This window comes from Podarcis raffonei, chromosome 10 (genome assembly GCF_027172205.1).
Source record: "Podarcis raffonei isolate rPodRaf1 chromosome 10, rPodRaf1.pri, whole genome shotgun sequence".
In the NCBI taxonomy this organism is placed as follows: Eukaryota; Metazoa; Chordata; class Lepidosauria; order Squamata; family Lacertidae; genus Podarcis; species Podarcis raffonei.
The window spans coordinates 43495761-43517805 of NC_070611.1; the positions used below are offsets into that span (position 1 = coordinate 43495761).

Genomic DNA, 22045 nt, shown 5'->3' on the forward strand with positions numbered 1-22045 from the left:
CACATTAAATTAAACTACTGAGACACCTTTAACTGAGCGAAGCTCGATTAAAAATGGTTTGGGGGCAAGCACTGACAACCCTAGAGTGCCTTGGTTGCATAATAAGTGGGAGACAAGGCTCTGATTATAATAAATAAGGTCTTTCTTTGTTATCTTCGCTGTGCCTAGACCACTATGAAAAAGGGAGTCCTATTGCCAACAAAATGAGGAACTAAACACTTGCAAAAAGAAACCTCCGGGAGCCTCCTGTCCCTGAAGTCTCTTATCTTGTGAACCAACAGATCTGAACTTTCCCAGGTGTTTCACTCCCACAGCTTTAGGTGTTGCCACATCAGATTCGGGGACAGATGGCAAGTCCCCTTTCCGATATCTGGCTCTAAGCAGAGCTCGTAGCAAGGAGAGAAACGAGGCAAGGCAATGAAAACCTCTCTCTTGCAGCAGTGGTTCCTTACGTCCCTTCTCAGTTGTGTCTTTGTGTTGGGATGTGCTGAGAAGGAGCCAGCACCCAAAGGTAAGGGAGGAATGGCTTGAATTCCAAAGAAGTGGTGAGGCTGGGGGGATTGGCACATAGAGTAGGAGGGCTCATCCAGATCGAAGCAGCCATTCTAGCTGAGGTACTGCTGCTCCCAACTGAGAATGTGGGAAGTGTTCTGAAGGCAGCCATGAAGGCTCATCGCTTCTGTCTGTGAAATCTGATAAAAACTTTCAAGGAGGGTCGGGTACAGTGTGTGTGCATCCATGTGGCTACAAAAAGAGGCTGGCTATACCTTCCTCTACTTCTTAGGTACCCCTGAAGATGCGAGAAAACCAGTACAGTTGGAGGATGTTGCAGCCGTGGCCGCATTTGTCAGTGCAGCTGAGGTGGTTGTCGTTGGATTCTTCCAGGTTTGTTGAGATGACTCTGTAGCTGTAGACTTAAACTTTCATGCTGGGCACTCTAGCACAACCTCCTTACAACCCTGTATTATATTATGTGGAGAACCGTGTAAAAAATAGTTGCTCCCATCTATGGTTGTTAAAATTTTGTCAGCAAAAGTAGTTGGACTTTTGTGAGCAGTGACGATGTCATAGGAGGACAATATAACACCTTAATGCTGTCTGGTTCAGGAAGGAGACTATGACTGTTGTGTGAGCACACAGTCCAAGTTCCAAAAGCATAAAGGTAAAGGTACCCTTGACCGTTAGGTCCAGTCACGGACAACTCTGGGGTTGCGCGCTCATCTTGCTCTATAGGCCGAGGGAGCCGGCGTTTGTCCGCAGGCAGCTTCTGGGTCATGTGGCCAGCATGACTAAGCCGCTTCTGGCAAACCAGAGCAGCGCACGGAAACGCTGTTTACCTTCCCACCAGAGCAGTACCTATCTATCTACTTGCACTTGACGTGCTTTTGAACTGCTGGGTGGGCAGGAGCTGGGACCAAACAACAGGAGCTCACCCCTGTTGCGGGGATTCGAACCGTGACCTTCCAATCGGCAAGCCCTAGGCTCTGTGGTTTAGACCACAGTGCCACCTGCACCCAAAAGCATATTGATCCCAAAATTATCTTGAGTACATAGTTTTCTCCCTCCTCAGTTTTCGGTGTGTTTTCTGAAGGTCATTTCTCACATTTATGGCCAGCATCAGTACTTGACATCCTCTGGCAGCTTCCAGGGCCCAAATGACCCAGTAAGGATCAATGTTTGTCATGGCTCCTCCTCACCTGGCAGCTACAAGCTACTACTACTATATCCCCCCCCCAACACCATAGAACACCTGATATATTGACACTGGAGCATTGTGGGAAATTAAAAATGGCAGTTGTCCGGTGCTAATGGGAGGAATGTCACTGCCTAACAAGGATGGCGTTTCCTGTGTTGCCACAGCAAGAAGTGCTGCCGCTGTTGCCCTGCACCACTTGTCCTGCTGCTTTTGCCACTGATTTCTGGTGGGATTGCGCCAATTTCCAGTGAGAGCTTGCTCTCCAAGCACTGCATGATCTCACTGGAAATTGGCGTGATTGCACCGGAAATCAGCACTGATGCCAGTGCTGCTTCTCTGCCAGAAGAGTCCCAGCAAAACAAACCACCGCCAAGACTCAAAATGTGTACAAATAGAAGGCTCCTTCAAAAGAAGGACTGTTCTCTGTAAAGTAGGACAAACAACAATCCTAGCAGTAGTTCAATGGACTTACTAAACATTGTGCTGTACTTCAACAGAACATTGCACTGCTATTGTTAAAAATATCACTGTCTCTATAAATACACTACAAATGTGAAGCCAAGTTTTCAAAGGCTTGGAATGTGGTTCGTCCAGCTAAAGCCCAGTTGATTAATCACTGAATACTCAAAAGTGCTTTCTTCCTCAGTTTGAATTTACCGATGTGTTTTCAATCCACGCTTCTGCTTCCGCTCTAGAACCAGCTGCTCAACAATAATAATAAAATGATGAAGAGGCCTTTGTTTAATATGAGGTCTCTCTCTTCCACCCCTGTTATTTTCAACCCAACTTCTTTTCCCCAATTGAACCACATTAGCTGTAAACTTTGTTTCAATCTCAGTTTCGATCTCTGAGAATTTTAACTTGATTGAAAACAGTTTCAGGAAATAGACGTTTTAAAGGGCCAACTGTCACTGTTATTTGAGATGTAGAAAGGATGCAGAGCAAAATTATCTTAAAATATTTGATAAGTTGTGCATTTCTAGTCTCTGATCGCTACCTCATTTTATACTGAGAGTCTCTCTAAAGATGCAAGGAGGGCTGGGATGGAATGGGTCAGAAAACAAACAGCTATGTGTGGTTCACCAACACCTTGACATCCTTTTTTGATGGTGACAGAGAGAGATATTTAATGTGTTTTAATGCCTACTCTTTAAGTACCCATGAAACAGTCTTAGAATCTCAATAAGTAGATAGAGATTGCTGTATTGGCTCCAAAGGACAGAAAAACAGGTGGTATCTCCCAGTGAGGAAGTGCTGTCGTCTACAGTCTCAGGGCCTAAGGTTCAACAGAGCACAAAGGAAAGTCAAGCACTCTGCACTATTTAAGGAGCCTCATGACTTTAGTTGCATCTGGTTTATAATTGCAGCCATGGTAGCAGGAATGTATTGCTCATTCTCTTTTAAATACAACAGGTGACCAGTCTGGAAGGTCATCCAGAATATTCATTTATTGAGGGATGTCCAGTAATCCTTGTCATGGAATACTGACTCATGCAGAATAAGGGCCGCTAGAGAAACCTGTTTAGGAAAGTTTTTAATGTTTGAGGTTTTATTCTCTTTTTAGTGTTCTGTTGGGAGCCGCCCAGAGTGACTGGGGAAAGCCAGCCAGATGGGTGGGGTATATATAATAAAATTATTATTATTATTAACCTGCACAACTACAAGCAGCCGCTAGATGTCAGCATCCTTCACTTAAATTGCAGAACAAAAAATTTTTTTCCTTCCAGTAGCACCTTAAAGACCAACTAAGTTAGTTCTTGGTATGAGCTTTCGTGTGCATGCACACTTCTTCAGATACACTTCAGATACACTTCAGATATACAAGTGTGCATGCACACGAAAGCTCATACCAAGAACTCACTTAGTTGGTCTTTAAGGTGCTACTGGAAGGAAACAATTTTTTTGTTTTGACTATGGCAGACCAACACGGCTACCTTTCTGTAACTTAAATTGCAGAGGAAAGCCAAAGCCCCAAAGAAAATCTGAGGCAGAGATTTCTGCCTACAGAGCTGCTTTCTTAGTCTTTATTTAGTACATTTTCCTGCTCTATTTTTCTCCACACACCCCCCCATATCCTCCACCTTTCTCTTTTCCTCTCATTCTACCTCTTTAAGGGTACAGCTACACTATAGACTGAAATGGCTTTGATAGTGTTATAGGGTAGTCATGGGTCCCCTCCAACTTGTGATCCTGTATTTATTAGCTTAGAATCTATAAGAAGAAACCTGCTGAACCAGCCAAAGAAGTTCCTTTGTTAAGGTAATGGCTTCAGCTGGCCAGTTAAGTACTTCCATTTGCATGTCCAAAGAGTGAGCTCTGTTGCCACACAGACTAATAGGCAAGACTTCCCATCTTACGCGGATGCCACCATCATAGGAAGGAGAACAATAAGTTGTGCCTCCCCCATTTTTTTTTCATTCTCTTTCTTCCCCTCTCCTTTTCAGGATCCAGAGCGACCAGAACTTTCAGAATTCCTTAAAATGGTACAAGATATGCAAGATGTACCGTTTGGGCTCTGCACCTCCTCTAATGTTCTTTCCCATTATAATGTCACAACAAACACCATCTCCCTCTTCCGAATGGTAGGTTTTTGTTTTTTTGCTTGTAGTTCTGCTGCTTCCAGCAAACAGGTCAGTGGTGGCTGATGCCCATTGGAACTGGTAGGGTAGAAGGCAGGGAGGCCAACAGCAGGTGGCGCCATAACCAAGGACAGGCCAAGCCAACTGATTCCAGTCTTTAACCTCTTTACTGAGTTCTACAACAAGCAACACTGAGGCAAGGAGGAGGAAGCTGATAAGCAATTCTAACCCCCTGCTTATAAGTAAGAAGGCAGGCAGGTGGAGGGTGGCTAAGTCATACTAACGTTGGTGAACAGGGCTCTATTCACCCCAATGAAGAAGCCTTCGCTGATCCAGGTGCTGCTGTAACTTGGTGTGTTAACTGGGTTCTCTTCTTCCAACAGTCTCTCGGTAGAAATCAATATTATACTCAGAAGGAGAGGCTAAGCCTTTCCAAGAGCAACAAAAAAGACCTGGAATGTGCTAGGTAGGAATGTTGGCCCATGAAATCTGTACGCTCTACATACAAAGCATGAAGAGAACAACCCCTCCTCCATTTCTTTTAAAGGCCAATGGAATATTTTGGAAGGACTTTAGTTCAGCTATAACTTTGCTAAAATGAAGATCAAAGGCTTGCAATCCTGATTAACATATGCCCAGTAACCATAGACTTGTAGACCTTGGCAAGACACGTATGACTGTCTCATTAAAAACAAATTCATGTCAGCTGCCCTGTGGCAATTACTAGAACCTCTATATAACACTTGACCACTGCCTTGCTGTTCTCAGATTGAACGGTCACACGCATCTGACTTCCCTGTGCAGTGAGAAGGTCCAGGGGTGCAGAACTTAAGCGGAGTTTGATTTCTTTGGATCAAGGGATCAGTGGAGCCGCATAGTGTGGATACGGGTCATTGGTTTAGGAATCAGAGGCAGAAAATGTAAACAGCTTGTCTATGGACACCCTTACATGGAAAAATCAGATCTAAGCAACATGTTGTGCAAGATAACACCCCTGTATGGACACAGCCAATCAGTCTAGGCTAGGTTTTTTGATGGATACATTTCCCCCTGTTTTCCTATCCTAATTGCTCCTTCAGTCAACTACTAGAATTCTCCCCTACCCCGAAAATATCATTGCAATAACTGTTTCAATTCTTGCCATGCAAAACCATAGGTAAATAAATAATAGATTAAATGGCTGTTTTAGATTAAAAGCATCCAGGATTTTCCGTATTTATTTTTAAGTCGTGCTCCTATGGATGCCCTCTGGGTCTAGGGCTAGGGTCCCAATCTCAGCAGGTATGTTAGCAAAAAAACCCCTCACCAGCAAGGCCAGGGCTGCAGATGCAGAGCAGTCCAAACAAACCCCAGAAAATCAGTCTCGGAACCAAAACATGATCCCAAGGCAAGGCAACAGACCAAGATCAATATCACAGAGAGTTCAGGCGAGATACAACACCGCAAAGGAAATAACAAAGAGCCAGAGTCCTGTGTTGTTTCCAGCATCTGGAAAGCCCCAAAGGGAAAACTTATACATGCTGACCTCCTAGACCACATTCTAAGCACAGCTGCTAATAGTGAAGGTGTTCCAGGCATTGCTTTCTTAGAAGGAGACCCCTTACAAGCCACAGGGCGGATCTGTATCTGTAGATGCAGGCTATATTGCTGCCATTCAGCCCCCTAAGCCCTGGACCTTGAGAACCCCAAGTGTTCTTGAGGACTAGATGGTGGTGACTCCTCCTATGACAGTTACAATGGATCTTCAGCCCATTGTTCATTTCAAAGGACCCTTCTTGCTCCTCCAGACCCTTGGCCAGTGGTGTGTCTGATTTGTCTTCTGAGAACCCCCTGACTGACACCAGGTTGGGGCTATGCATGAGAGGTAGACCCTCAGAGGGAATAAGTTAGCTTAGGGATCAGCAAACTTTTTCAGCAGGGGGCCGGTCCATGGTCCCTCAAACCTTGAATTCCTATGCCCCACAAATAACCCAGAGATGCATTTTAAATAAAAGGACACATTCTGCTCATGTAAAAACACGCTGATTCCCAGACCATCCGTGGGCCGGATTTAGAAGGCGAGTGGGCCGGATTTGGCCCCCGGGCCTTAGTTTGCCTACCCATGATTAGCTGGTGTGTTCACTCCCTTCCATCTCTCATGGGACAGGCTACAGCCTATGGTGTGTTGCTGTCCTACCGCTTTCACACGTATGTTTAACTTGAACCTGCAAGACAAATAAAAGAGCAGCAGGAAGTGACTCCTGGGCATGATGTCCATTAGGGGAATCAGCTGGATCAGACTAATTAAAATGTACAGGACTTCCTGGAGTAAGCCATTAAGTCTATGGGTAGTGATGAAGTGAAATAAAATTATGTCTGAATATCTTTTTTTAAACCCTGCACATAGAAAATGGACATGCTTGTGTAGAGTAGCATCCCTCTCTCTGATATGGTAGCTTTCTATTGATGGTCAAACTATGGAACTCGCTCCCAATTGGATGGCTTCTTTTAATGAGGATTAGACAAATTCATGGAGGAGATAGCTGTCGAAGGCTACAGGCCATGACTGGAGTCAGCAATGCTTCTGAATACTAGTTGCTGGAGATGCACAGGACGGAAGAGTACTCTTGCGCTCGAATCCTGCTTGCTGGTTTCCCACAGGCAACTTAACAATGCGGCTACTGTGAGAGCAAGCTGAGGGACTAGATGGGCCACTGGCCTGATCCAGAAGGTTTGTCTTAGGTTCTTATGCTGTTGGTGTTGCATTCAAACAAGTGTTCTTCTTCCTGCAAGCTGAAGTAGCATTACTCAAGAAGGCTGCTGCTGTTGAAGTTTGGTAAACATACTACAGAAAGGAATAGTCAGGTTAAGACTGCTGGTAGAAACTTAAGGTTGATTAATCGGAGCGGACAAAGCCATTCTGAGCACATCCTGCATCTGGCTTGAACTAATGAAACTTAGGAAACAGGCAGGCAGGCAGACCTTAAGTTATCTACCTTACCAACAAACTTGTTTGCTCCTGCTCTGGAGGCTAGGACTCGAACCAATGGATTCAAGTTACAAGGAAGGAGATTCCGACTAGACGTGTGGAAAACCTTTCTGACAGTAAGAGCTGTTCGACAGCGGGATGGTCTCCTTTGGGAGGTTGCGGACTCTCCTTCCTTGAAGGTTTTTAAGCAGAGGTTGGATGGCCATCCGTCATGGATGCTTCAGCTGAGATTCCTGCATTTCAGGAGGCTGGGACTAGATGACCCTTGGGGTTCCTTTATAATTCCATGAGTCTAAGCAGTTACTTAAGGAGGAATCAGCGAATGAAGAATAGCTTGCCTTTCTGTCTATTGCTGCTGCTGCCCAGTTCTGGTAAAATATTGCAAGTGTTACTGCTTGACTCCCATCAGTTAGCACACTCTTACTTTTGCTTTATGTTGGCCCTTCATGGCAAGTCCATTTCCCCCCTGAACAAATGCCCAAGGCAGGGACAGATCAACTAGTGTTACCTTCTAGGCTGGCTCTCTCTCTCTCTCACCTGGCTGCCTATGCTCTCTTCATCCTCCCTCTGCTACTTGCCCTTCCTGCCACTAGGCCAGCCTGGCAGAGCTTTGCTGCTGATTTCTAACTCTCTTCAGCCTTTACCAGTAGGGACTTTCAAAAGGGCTAGACAGCAAAATTCAAATCACACTAGTAAATGAGCTGTGGTCAGGAAGGTATCCCCCGCCACTCCCCTCTCTGTGGGAGAGGTGGCAAAGCTAACAATGCTCTTATTTACTTACTGGCAGAAGCGGGAGAAGGAATGGAGGGGGTGTACAAACACAGCCCCCGTTGGTAACCTGACATTGCAGTTCATAGCAGTGCACAGGAAATCCTTCAGCTTACTTTGCGTAGGCATATTGGGAGCAGCTTCCTTGGCTAGGTAGCATCCTGGTTTGTTGTGGTCTTTTGTCAGCCCAGAAGCCATCAGGGAAGGAGGCGGCTTGCTGGGCTGTGTGTGCTGTGTGGGGTGGGGTCCGAATCCTGGGGCAGAGCAGGTTAGCGCTTCCAGTGCTGAAGAGAACTTGGTTGCTGCAGGCATAGATGCTTGCCATATCTAGATGTAGGTGTAGAGCGATGGGTTAGTTATAGCTTCCAATTTAGTACTGGAAGTTGACTATGGGTCACTCCAATCTTTTTCTTTATTAGGGAGGCAAGTCTCTATAAACAGCAGCAAGTCTCTAAAAAGCCCTTTATCCCAATTACAGTGGTACCTCGGGTTACAGACGCTTCAGGTTACAGACGCTTCAGGTTACAGACTCCGCTAACCCAGAAATAGTACCTTGGGTGAAGAACTTTGCTTCAGGATAAGAATAGAAATTGTGCGGCAGCAGTGGGAGGCCCCATTAGCTAAAGTGGTACCTCAGGTAAAGAACAGTTTCAGGTTAAGAACAGACCTCCAGAACAAATTAAGTTCTTAACCCGAGGTACCACTGTATAATGGTGGCCTTATTCCTCACAGCTGGGCAAGGTAACTTGGTTATGCCTTCATCTGGGATTTTAAAATGTTGTGCAAGTTAGAGGCAGCTGGTAACCTATTTGGAATGGAATACTCTCACCTTCACTCCCAAATTTATGAAGTACAATGAAATGTGGCAAGTTTGTTAGGATGACTCACCATTAACTTTGTATGTAATTTCAACAGGTGTTACAAATGGAAACCAGATTTCACTGGCCTGTTTCCATTGGTCATAACGTTCCTCTTCCAAAGACTCTTCAAAGATCTGTACTGTGAGGGAAATAAACATCATCATTTGATTGTGGAAGGCCGACAACCTAAATACACCCTTATAGATTCATGTTTGTCCTTAACATGAGATAAACAAATAGATGCAGCTAAAACTAAACTAGGTTGACAGGGTAGATATACAGCTTTGCCAATTGTCTTGCAAAAAAGTTGAAGAATTTATATAGTTCCCTCTCAGCCTGCCTTCCCTTGAATAAATTTGGAAGAAGTGAAAAGAGGTGTGGGGAACTGAGGCAGGAGTCCGGAACAAAATATCTGTAGAATTGTGAAAAAATGCATAAGAAAATGAATCTGACTGCAATTAATCAAACAATTATTGCTTCATTAAAACAAGTCCAGCTGTGTTCAATGGGACTTATTCCCAGAAAAGCTTGGATAGCACTGCGGCCTTAAGTTGCAATCCCTCCTCGCTTGCCTGGGAGTAAATGTCATTCAGTGCAGAAGGACCTAATTCTGGGTAGACATGGCTACTGTACTCCAATCAAACTCATACAAGCAGTTTATGGCTCTGGCCCTGATTCAAAGGCCTATTGCTTTCAGTGAGACAAGCCTCATTCATTGTGATAAGAGTAGAACAGGGATTGTCAAACTTCTGTCACATTTCACCCCCTTAATGGAAGAACAGACTTAATTTCCCAGGAAACGTAGGTAAAATCTGCCCTGCACTGGAGTTATTTCGATAGGTTTACTTTTTCTGCCTGTGCAACCTATTTGCATTTCCTCCCCTGTTTTTTCCAGGGTTCTCTTTGGCATGGGGTGAATTTGCATTTGGTGCCATTTTGACAGTCCCTATGGTTCTGTGAATGACAAATTCATCTTTCCATTGACTTTTCAAAAACATCCCAACAGCTTCTACTTTCAAAGGGAAAGGTACTCTGCACTTGCTCAAAAACACTGTGCCATTAAACAACAACCACAGACACACGTTCCTGGTTCCCTTCATAAATAACTGTTTCTATGCATGTACCTGTGTTAGAGCCTGTTTTAACGCCCCCCCCCACCTTTCTGCACTTTGCCTGTCTTCCAAGAACTTCAGCTTGAGATACCATCATTTTTGCAATAAAAATAACATGACTTGAGCCCTGGCCCAATCCAGTGGGATTGGATGGGTCACACCACCCAGTGTATGTGGGTGTATATATGTTTGTAGGTATGTCAATAGAAAACACACACACGCACACAAACATACGATTTTTTTCTAGACCAGGGGGGAAATGCAAAGCATTAGACTTGATCAATGTTCTTGCAGTAGTCTGCAGTCTATTCCAACCCCCAGTGAAGACGCTTTCCACTGACTCTGGTGGTCCTTGGAACCATCCCAAAGGTTTATGTACTCTGGCTCACTTTAGTTTAGTGCCAGTCTAACACTCTTTACTTTCCATGGAGCTGCTCTTGTTTTCCTTCCAAGCTTGTGAGAGAAGACTCAGCCCTCAGTCCTCTCAGCTGTGGTGTAATGCACCAGAGTCAAGAACTAGCTCTAGGGAAAAGCAAAAGAGGACTATGTTGGTAGATCTGTTTCTGGAAATGACAACTCCATTTATGGCGTATGACAGTATACGATTTCTATCCATATATCTTTCCATATATCTCATCCATAATATTCTTTTAAAAAATAATCACAAGGATTCAGCTTTGCCTTGCTGGGCCCATACATTAATTGAACACCTTATTATCCCTCTGGGATTTCTTGTTGAGTTTTTGTTTCCTGCCTGCCGGCCTATTAAGAGGTCCATCAGGAAGATAGATCCAGGAAGATGTCAAAGAATCTTTTCCAAAAAAACGGTATTTGTGGAGCCAGAATATTTTCTTTTCTTGATCTGCTGGAAAAATTCCTCTATTTATTGGAGAGGATTCTTGCTTGCACAATGTTTCCAGGAAATCCATACATGCCTGTGCCAGTGTTTATTAGGTTTAGAAGTAATGAAGTGAGCAGGCAAATATTTTCAAAAAGGAAAGAGATTTAGGTTGGTTTAAGATCCCTTTTCCAAAGGTCCCACAAATGTTTGCTTGCTAATCCCCATATCGCTAATGTCTAGGGCAATTTAATGCAACTGATAACAGCCACATCTGATTTTATTTTTAAAATGTTTCTATCATACCCTTCAGCTTATGGCGAAAGAGCAAATTAAAAAGTTTATTCGAGGCTCTGGGATAAATCAGTAGGATAGTCCTCATGAAAATCTTAGGCCAAAAGTGAACCATACACAGGAATACATACTGTGTGTTTGTGGGAGTGGAAAGATAATGTATTGCTGCCTCACAGCTGGGTTGCATGGAGATTAACTGTGCAGATGAATACTTGGGGCGGGGGGGCTGACGTCGTAGAACTTCCATAATCTGGCTAAGGACCGCATCCTGGGCAGGTTTGGGTGCATCATACAAATAATTTACTGGGCCCAGAGACCATAGCTGTCAATGTTTCCCCTTTTTTAAAGGGAAATTCCCTTATTCCGAATAGGATTCCTTGCAAGAAAAGGGAAAAGTTGACAGCTATGCCAGAGACCCTGTTGGCTTTCCTGCCTCCCAGGACACATGACGTTGATTTTGCAAGTGTTTTAAGGGACAGTGTCTGGGGCAGAGTGACAATGGTGAGGCTATTTGCTTCGCTTCAGGTGGATAACAAGCAGCAAGACCTGGAAATCAAAGACAGCAGCGGAATTGACGCCACCAAGCTGAGTCGCTTTGTTCGGATCAATGAACTCCGCTGGGTAACCGAGTACAACCCTATGGTAAGAAAGGACGTCTCTAGATCATGCTGGAGTTATACCTAGGCATTTGAATACCGAGTTCACTTTGGAGAGAACAAACCCATGAAATTACTGCCCCTTTCTTGACCCCAGAATGAGTTAATTGAATAGTGGCAGGGATGGCCACCAACTTGGGTGGCCTTAAAAGACGAACGGACAAATCCATGGCTATCAATGGCTACTAGCCATGGTTGCTATGCTCTGACTCCACAGTTAGAGGCACCAATGGTTCAGAATACCAGTTGCTGGAAACCACAGGAGGGAAGAGGGCTCTTTTGCTTGGATCCTGCTTGCAGGTTTCCTACAAGCATCTGGCTGTCCAGTGTGAGAAGAGGATGCTGGGCTGGGTGGGCCATTGGCTTGACCCAGCAGGCTTTCCTTATGTTCTGATGTCTCTCTCCCTAAGCTTTCCTTGCATTTCCTACCTGCTGCTCCTTCAACCTTCCCGTCTTCTGCGAACTGAGAAACCGAGCGGGGAGCTTGACGCAGGGCCTAGTACGCTGGACCTCCCACAATGCTCCAAATCCCACTGCTCTTGAGCTGGAAGGCTCTTCGAGAAATGCACTCTCTGACCTTTTCTTGTCAGAATTCTGGAACACACACACACACACACACACACACACACACACTTTCCTTCTTTTTATTGACACAGAGCCTCTCTCAACCCCCACCCCCCATCCTGCCAATCTCCCTGTGGGTGGGTGTAGCGCACAGGGAGGCGGCAGGTCAGCTGTAGGGTGTCCAAGGCCCTTGTTTGGCTTGTGGGAGAAGGGTGGGGGGAAAGTGCAAGGGGAAGGAAAAAGTCAGATGACAAATTATCCGCCGACAGGAAACTATGTGAGGAGCCCATTGGCAATACCAGGCGACTTGAGGTTCTTCACAGAGGGCTAGTGTGTGCAGCTCAGTCATTCTCAGTGATATATGGAGAGTTCCCGGTCTACTTTCCATGTTGTTAGCATCCAGTCTGCTTGGACTTGTGGCTTTCAAACACAGTTCAGATCGGTGCTGAAATGTTTTCCAGGCTTCTGCTATGTTTTTCTAAATGGGAATGATAGCATCAGAAAGGTATACTTGTGTGTGTGTGTGTGTGTGTGTGTGTGTGTGTGTTCTTGGTTGCCATTGCAGTGGTAACACTTCCACAGGATTTTCCATCCTTCACTTCTTAAGGTTTGCAGTCTGACTCAGAGAAGCAGCTTAAGCCAAATGGTGGTATAGATCACGTTTAGAATAAAGACTCACATATGTTTTTTAAAAATAGGAAATATAGAATTCCATGGTGATTAAAAAGTGTACATGCAGAGTGGTAAAGAAAATACATGGAAATGGAGCAGTGAAGGCTGCATTCTCGCATGCTGGGAGTAAGTCCCGTTGAACTTAGTTGGGTATCCTTCCTGTTAAAGAGGTAATGGACTGAGCTGAAGATCTTAAAAGCTGTGTTGGACAGGGTAGCCAGCAACCTTTAGGGCAAACACAAAGACATAAGACTGATGAACATTAAAAGGACAACTGGGATCTGCAATCTCAAATGTGAACTGTAGAGAATCAACTTTGTCAAATGCAAACGAACAAGCAAGCAAACAAGCCCCCGCCCTCGATATATTCTTGTTCTATGCTCATGAGGCTAATAACAGGGCTGTCACATGAGGCCCTACTTTCAATACTGTTTGTGCTTGCAAAAGTTTTAGGGTGGTAACCCTGCTTCACTTCCACACCCCTTAATTTCCTGCCAAAATCTCATAATTTTTAATACCACAAATGTTCCGGTGTATTTTTGTCTGGCTTCTCTTGCGATATGACCACTTGGACAGCAATAATGTGGTAGCATAGGGGATGCATCTCAAAACAAACAAAATGAGGATAAAACCACCACTGTTATTGTGTCAAGGTCAATATCCTGTTGCAGAATACACAGCAACCGCCACCACCATCATCATCCTCCATCTGGAGAGGACCTTGATTTAAAATATCAAGCTTTTGTCTTTTTTAAAAATATTGACTTTCTTAAAAAATAATGTTTAATTGCTTTTATTCTTACAGGTTAAACAACAACACAAATGCAACAAAAGGCACACACACCCCTTAGGAACTAAATCTTTAATTCCACCATCAATTTGGGTCCTGGATTTGTGTTTTTGAGAAAATATTGAGTTTCCAAATCCTCACCTGAAACATATTCTCTTACAAGCAACTCTTAAAACACACACACACACACACACACACACACAGAGAGAGAGAGAGAGAGAGAGAGAGAGAGAGAGAGAGAGAGAAGTTTTATTACTGTTTTGAATGATTATAGTAACATACAAACAAAACATAAATAGGAGAAGTCAAAAATAGGAAAGGAGGATGTTGGTTAATGTGGCTTGACCTTAGAAATTGTTCATGGTATAACAAATGCTTACCAATTGCCTATGTTTCCCTTTTGCGGATGTCAAGCTCAGTATGCAGCCATTGAGGGCTGGGGCTGGGCTGCAGCCAATAGCACAGTCCTGTACTGACTTATCCACCTGTTTGCTGTTCGAAGAAGGTGTTGAGAGGCCTCTTCTTTTGCTTGAATTCAGGCATCTATTGGCCTATGTCTAAATCCAGCAGTTCTAAAAAGAGCACACCTGTGAATTCTTCTAATTTGTGGGTTTTTTGTTTTTTGCCAGTTTAACAAATACAATGCGCAGACACAAAGAGGAAAACAGTTGAGGGTTGATAAATAGATTAATCAGAGCAAAACTGAACAATGTTCTGACAAATCAAGTAACACCTAGCTTACTAACCATCTTAGCTGGCCTTGCCTGAACTTTGCGCAAATTCAACTGCACCACCTCAGTCCAGTTCTACTTCATCCTGAAATCTAAATCACCTCTGCTCTTTGCCTCTCTGCTTTTGATCCATTGCATTCTCCTCTGTTATTTGGATACAAACTCGAGGGAGCATTGTCATGATTCTGAGGGCTAGCCTTACGTTTTCAGTGTTCTAGGTTTTAGGGCTTGGTGCTCCAAGAGTGCCTCAGATCTCACATTCCCTAATCAACCTATTTCTCCATCTCTGATATATTGACAGACTGCAGTAGGTATCTTTAATAGTACCATTCAGACCCACCTTCTCTTGTTCACTGACAAGTCATCCCCAAAGCATGCGGAGATGATGGACAAGTATCGTGAAGCAGCAGTTCTCTTCCAAGGGAAGGTAAGTCTGATGTGACTTGGGTGCAAGGTTGTTTTTTTTATCCTTCCAGACAGAAACAGTAATTTATGCTTAGGCACACCACAGTCTAAAGCGGGGTTGACCAGTGGCGGAGGAAGGGGGTGCGAGGGGTGCGGTCCACACCGGGTGTCATCACCAGGTGGGTGACAAAATGAGTTTAAAAATAAAAAATTGGGCTCACAAAACTTTTTAGGAGTGATGTGGTGGCTTAGGCACCTGCAGGTTCCATGCTACCTCAAATGGCAGCATGGGACTTACCTCTGCCTACTGCTTCTCCCTCAGCCATCCTACAGCTGAGGGGGAAGCGGCAGAGAGGCTCCAAGCATCGGAGAGGCTCGTCTGGCCCCATGGGCAGCTTGCCCCGCCCCTGGCTACAGGACACGCCCCCCCGCACCAAGCACTCGAGCAGCTACCTATGCTGCTGGGGTTGACATCAGTTGTTGGCATCAACAGGCACTTGCTAGGACTCACTCCCCAGTAGCAGCAGGTGAGCAATGAAAAGGAGAAGGAGAAGGAAATAACTTCGCACACTTTGTTCTCCCCAGCCCCCAGCGCAGGAAATTATGCCAACTGAGCCAGAGGTGGCAGCAAGGGAATGGACAGTGGCAACAGGAGACCAGGGCCACATCTATACCTTTAAAGCACTATTATACCACTTTAACAGTCTTGGCTTCTCCCAAAGCATCCTGGGGATTGCCGAGAGTTGTTAGGAAACCCCTATTCCCCACACAGAATTACAATTCCCAGAGTGGTTTAACAATCAATCCCTCTTCCCAGGGAACGCTGGGAAATGCAGCTCTGTGGAGGGAATAGGAACCTGTTTCTTTACAATTCTCAGTAACCTTAACAAATTGCAGTTCCCAGGGTGCTTTGGAGGAAGCCAAGTGGTATAAGAGTGCTTTTAATGTCTGGTGTGGATGTAGCCCAGGAGAACAGTCATGGAGATATGAGATTAGAAAATAACTTTGTAGAATACATGAAAACTCATTGGGGAACTTTTAGTTTAATACTAGTAGTCACTTGCCAAAGTAGAAATGCTATGCATTTTAAAAGACTTTTGGGATCCATTTCCTTCGCTGATGGCCAGCTTCCATTTTTATTATATATCTGAGTCACAGTTCAACTCTGGAAAAGAACTAGGAGTGGCCAATGGCACTGCTGCTGCTGTTCCATTGGCCACCTCCTGATGTCTCTGAATATTCCATATGCCTGAAGAGCTTTCTTCAAATGGCAGCACAACCCTCCCTCGGACTTGCCAGGTGAACTGCGCTGAGGACACTGAGTCAGAATTTCAGAGCTTATAATGTCGTAGAGGTTTCTTTGTTGCTTCTGTTTAAATTACTGACCTAAACACCAGGGGCTTCAGAAACCTGTAGGTGATCTCATGTGAATTCTTTCCCCCAGCTTTTCAGTTCCAAACATCTTCTACACAAATGTTGTTTTAATAGGTGAAAAGACTTCTGAGACATGCAGGATCAAAGGCTGGTGTTTGGGCAGGAGCAGGTCCAACAATCTTTGCCTAAAGTCCATGGCGCTATTATGCGGAACCCATATTAAAGACAGAGCTTCATAACTGTCTGGTCCACATAGTCTAGCTAGAATCCAACATGGGGAACACACAGCTCTGAGTCACTCTCCCCATCCCATCCAATCCCCCAAACCATGCTTTCCCATCTATTATTATTATTTGCATACAAAATACAAATGTGGGGAAGCTCAGAGATCGAGCAAATGCTTTGCTTGCACAGGGTCTCAGATTCAGTCTCTGGCTTCTCCAGGTAGAGGTGGGGAAAATTCCTGATGGAGATTTAAATGAAGAACAGAATAGGGTGACACAGAAGCATTTATCTTTTCTATGTGAGTAGAGGTAGATGGAAACGCATGACTTTGGGATGGGAAGTGATAGAGGGCCACTCTAGACTTTTTGTTTTTGCAGATGATACTATCACGAGCACAAATCATAAGAAATGCTGCATAAAAAGGATGTCTGGAGGAACCCCTAAGGATGGTCATTCCCCACTTTTGATTGCCCAGACCCCCCTTGTCAATTGGCCTTGCCTCCCATTCCTCTGTCCCCTCTGCTAATTCAGGTTTGCTATTTTCAGTTAGAAGAGACTGCAAGGCTGGCCCATTTTGCTGCTCAAGGCAAAACATCAACACACACATACACACATACCGTTCCTCAAGTCAAGGTGCATAGTACCTGTCAGGGAACTGTCATCGGAGAAGCAGGAGGTGAAAGGGCTCACAGAGGCTGAGAGAGACTATTCGGCTGAGGAGGGAACCAGCAGGGGGAGAGGTGGAGAAGTTCCAAGGGAAAGTGAGTCGGAGGGAGGGCTCAGAGACACTTCCAGCGAAAATAGTGGGGAGGTTTCAGGACCTCCCATAGGGACACCTACTCCTCGCCGGAAACTGTCACGCCGAGAGTCCAGAAGACGCGTTTCCGTTAAGGAGCTTTTATGCTGGAAGAAGTTCCGTAAACGCCCACTGTCCGATTCTACGAGCGACTGATGGAGCCATGCTTAAGGAGCTCCGTCACAGACAGAGGTTTGTGGACTTAGCCAAACTCTGAGGGACTAGGATTTTACGCACAAGCAGCTCACCATCCCATCACAGCAATCGGACAGTCCCTAAAAGCAGCTTGTGCAGAGAGGCATCATGAGCAACCCAGCCGGAGCCGGGGGAGCAGGAGGAGCTGGAGAGGGTCCAAGCCTGGAAGAAAGGTACAGGGTGTTGGAAGTCCAGCTAGCGCTGCAAACGGCGAGGCTAGAGGAAAGGAGGGCGCAGGATGCAGAAAAGGCAAAAGGCGCTACCCTAGCAAGAAAGATGCCAGGATTGGTGCAGAAGTTTGGGGGGGACCCCAGGAACTAGCAAGCCTTTAGGACAGAGATGCAGTATGCTCTCGAGCTGCAGTTTGACGACTTTCCCGACGAGGCATCGCGAGTGGCGTTTGTGGTTGGCCATCTCGAAGGGGGGGCGAGAGACTGGGTTAGACCCCTGATGGCAGGGAATAGTGAAATGCTGAAGGACACGAGGAAGTTTTTTCGCGCCATGGATTTGATGTTTTCCAGCGAGATTGAACAGGGACTGGTGCGCAGACAGTTGATGGCTTGTAAACAGGGGAGCCGATCGGTTCGTGAGTACTGGACTGAGTTTACAATGCTGATACATAAATTGGGGTGGGACCTATCGGCGGAACCCATTCAAATGCTTTTTGAAGAGGGGCTTTCTTCGGCGGTGAAAGACGAACTTTCCCGGGCGCCCAGGGCGGAGTCTATGGACCAGCTGACCAAATCAGCGCTGACCATTGGAGCGCGCCAGGAGGCGAGAGCCTTGGAGAAGCGGGAAGGGAAAGGAGAGCGTTGGAGGGATTTCCGCATTCCAGAGATTCCGGAGCCAAATTTCCCGCCAGGAGAGCCGATGGAAATTGGAACAGCGCGCGCGCGCGCAGTTTCAAATCCCAGTGAAGGGAGGAAGAAGGAGGGGAAGAGCACCAAGAAATGTTATCTCTGCCAGCAGCCAGGTCACTTTGCCAGAGTCTGCCCGCAAAGAAAGGAATGGCAAGGGATGGCGGGAGCTGTTGGGGGGAAGGAGGAGGGAGTCCAGGAGCCAGTAAAAGCCAACGCCTGGCTGCCACCGTCAGGGCACAGCAGCCAGGCCAAGGAGCAGTAAAAGTGCCCACTCCGGAACCTCCAAGACCAGCCCTAGTAATAGAGGTGTTGCTAGAGCTGGCAAACGGATACCCACTAAAGACAAAGGCGCTGTTGGACTCAGGCAGCTCCTGTAATTTTATGAGTAAGGAGTTTGCAGCTGAACACCAGATACAGATACTCCCTTTAAGTAACCCCCTGCAGGTGACCACGATCGATGGGAGGGAGCTGTTGGGAGGAGAAGTTAGCCTACAGACCGTCCCAATGGTTATGAGGGTGGCCAGGCACACCGAAAGGATAGCGTTCAATGTGGCCACCCTGGGAGGGGCTCCCGTTATTTTGGGAATGAGCTGGCTAGCGTTGCATGATCCGCTAGTGGGCTGGCATCAGAGAGTGGTCTCCTTTGGGTCAGCACATTGCCTGGAACACTGCAGAGAGGGAAAGGTGCCGGAAGGGGCAAAAGCCTTTCTAGCAGGGACGGAAGTGGCGGACAAAGGGAAGGTGCCCAAACAATACGCTGACCTGAGCAAGGTCTTCAGCGAAAGGGAAGCAGATAAACTACCACCGCATAGAGCCTTTGACTGCCAAATTAACTTGGTCCCTGGAGCCCAGCTCCCCGTGGGCAAGCTGTACGCCATGTCAGACAGGGAAATGCAGGAGTTAAGGGAGTTTATTGATAAAAACCTGAAGAGGGGCTTCATCAGAGAGTCCAGAGCGGTGGGGGGGAGCCCAGTGTTTTTTGTGGACAAAAAAAACACGGATAAACCCAGGCTTGTAGTGGACTACCGGGCCCTAAATGCAGTGTCAGAACCAGTGACTTTCCCCATGCCCAGAATTGATGACATTTTGACCAGGGTGAGGAAGGGAAAGATATTCACGAAACTGGACCTGAGAGGGGCATACAACCTGATACGAATAAGGAAAGGGGATGAATGGAAAACCACCATGTTCACCCCTTTGGGGGCTTTTGAATATTTAGTTATGCCCTTCGGATTGCAATCAGGCTCAGCATGTTTTCAATCGTTCATGAACCACGTCCTGGGACCTCTGCTCTACAAGAATTGCGTGGCCTTCCTCGATGATGTGTTGATATATTCAGAGAATGAGGAGCAGCATGTAAAGGATGTCAGGGAAGTGCTGAGCCAACTGCAAGCAAACCAGCTGTGGGTGAAAGTGGAGAAGTGTCAGTTCCATCGTCAACTCCAACTCAACTTAGAAAGGGCCAAAGAAGAATATAAGAGGCAGGCAGACAAGAGCAGAAGGGAAGGTGAAACCATTAGGGTGGGGAGTCAGGTCTGGCTGTCAACCCAAGGGTTGCCGTTCAAGGGGGGTTGCAAGAAATTGAGACCCAAAAGATTGGGACCATTTGAGGTCATTCAACAGGTCAACCCAGTGGCTTTCAGACTCCGGTTACCGAACCACATGAAACTGCACCCAGTATTCCACAGGTCATTACTGTCACCATATAGGGGGGAAGGTGAAGGGGTCTCCACACGGGGGCCAGTCTTAGAAGAAAGGGAAAGCAGCAACCATGTGGCGGGGATCATCGACTCCAGGTGGAAGGGTAATCAGGTGGAGTATTTGGTCGCGTGGGAAGGGGAACCGGAGTCGGAAAACACCTGGGTGACGGCAGAGGAGGTCAGTGACGAGATCTTGATCGAAACGTTCCACCAAAGGTTCCCCAGGAAACCTCAGCCAGTAGCGAGGTTCCGGAGGGAGTACTTTGGCACCACCGACGATGAGGAGGAACTGGAAGGATTCAGGGAATCGGAGTTGGAAGAAGGAACAGACTCCGAGGAGGAGGAGTACTTGGAAAACGGAAACAGCAACCGGTGGAGGGAAGTGTTCGAAACTTCGGAAGATGAGGGAGGTTCTTTCAGGGGTTTTGCTCCCTCGCCTCCCGCAGAGGAGGGGAGGGAAGGGGGTGAAAGGGGCCCTGGAGGGGAGGTGGATGTCAGGGAACTGTCATCGGAGAAGCAGGAGGTGAAAGGGCTCACAGAGGCTGAGAGAGACTATTCGGCTGAGGAGGGAACCAGCAGGGGGAGAGGTGGAGAAGTTCCAAGGGAAAGTGAGTCGGAGGGAGGGCTCAGAGACACTTCCAGCGAAAATAGTGGGGAGGTTTCAGGACCTCCCATAGGGACACCTACTCCTCGCCGGAAACTGTCATGCCGAGAGTCCAGAAGACGCGTTTCCGTTAAGGAGCTTTTATGCTGGAAGAAGTTCCGTAAACGCCCACTGTCCGATTCTACGAGCGACTGATGGAGCCATGCTTAAGGAGCTCCGTCACAGACAGAGGTTTGTGGACTTAGCCAAACTCTGAGGGACTAGGATTTTACGCACAAGCAGCTCACCATCCCATCACAGTACCCAAAGCTGATTCTGACTACAGATGCACACAATGGTATTCCCTTCACTGTGGTGCTTCACAGAAAGGTCTAAACCCCTCTGGCCAGACCAGAACCCTCAGTGTTACCTGCCCTCTCTGCTCTTCAGATCTGAAAAGCAGAGAGGATGTGATTTCCTCCACTTCCTGCCACTGGGTTGACTGGTGAGGTTTGAATCCCCATGTCTAGCCCAGCTCCATGATGTTACTGCTGTGCGTCTGATGGGCCACAAAACATGGTTTGGGGGCGAGATCTGGCCCGTAGGCCAACAGTTTGCAAATATCTAGGTTACTGGAGCTCCTCTGAGCTCTCATAATCTGTGTGATAACATTCATTTGCCTGTGTGAGCATTCTAAAATATCTCTACACCTTTCCTATTGCCTCCTTGAAGATTCTTTTTATCTCAGTGGACGTCCGTGCAAAGGGCAATGACAGGGTTATGTCTTATTTCCGACTGAAGAAGTCTCAGCTGCCTGCACTGGCTGCATTCCACACACCAGATGAGGAGCAGGAGGTGCTGTCCGTGGATGAAGTCTCCCTGGAGACTGTAAGGGGTTTTTGCAATGGTTTCTTACAGAGAAAGGAATTGGTGAGTGCACAGGATGACAACTGGGCTGACCAATCACAGCTTTCTGCTCAATTATCAACCCCACCCCCTGGAAATGTTGTTCCCACTTTTCCACTTCAATCTGATGTCTAGTTTTATACCTGACATAGCTGGTAGTGTTTCAGAGCAATGCTTTTGCACCTAAATAATAAACAGAGGACCAAACTAGATATTAAGTGTATCTTTACACCTTTTTTTTTTAAAAAAAGCAAATATCAGTCAATGGGGGGCAGAGAAGATGAATGATTATCAATACAGCCAGTGGTGGTAATGGAGGTGTTTAACACTTTCCTGGAATGCTAAGGTCTCTTATTGGTGCCTATGGAGGATTTCCTTCCAATGTAAATAACAGCTACTAAGGGGCTATTTTCATGAGGGCTACTCCTGGGGAGGAAAGGGTTAAACCCACTCATCCCTACCAGGTGAGATTC

The 22045-nt window shown here is 46.3% G+C and overlaps 1 protein-coding gene across 1 annotated transcript in view; it reads left to right on the forward strand.

Moving 5' to 3' along the window:
* Window positions 1-21707, forward strand: part of ERP27 (endoplasmic reticulum protein 27) — a 23201-nt gene extending 1494 nt beyond the window's left edge. Inside the window, 6 exon segments of the mRNA XM_053406574.1 lie at window positions 298-511; window positions 785-885; window positions 4141-4278; window positions 11641-11757; window positions 14830-14955; window positions 21399-21707. Coding sequence (XP_053262549.1) covers window positions 298-511; window positions 785-885; window positions 4141-4278; window positions 11641-11757; window positions 14830-14955; window positions 21399-21707 — 1005 coding nt within the window.
* The last annotated feature ends 338 nt before the right edge of the window (window positions 21708-22045 follow it).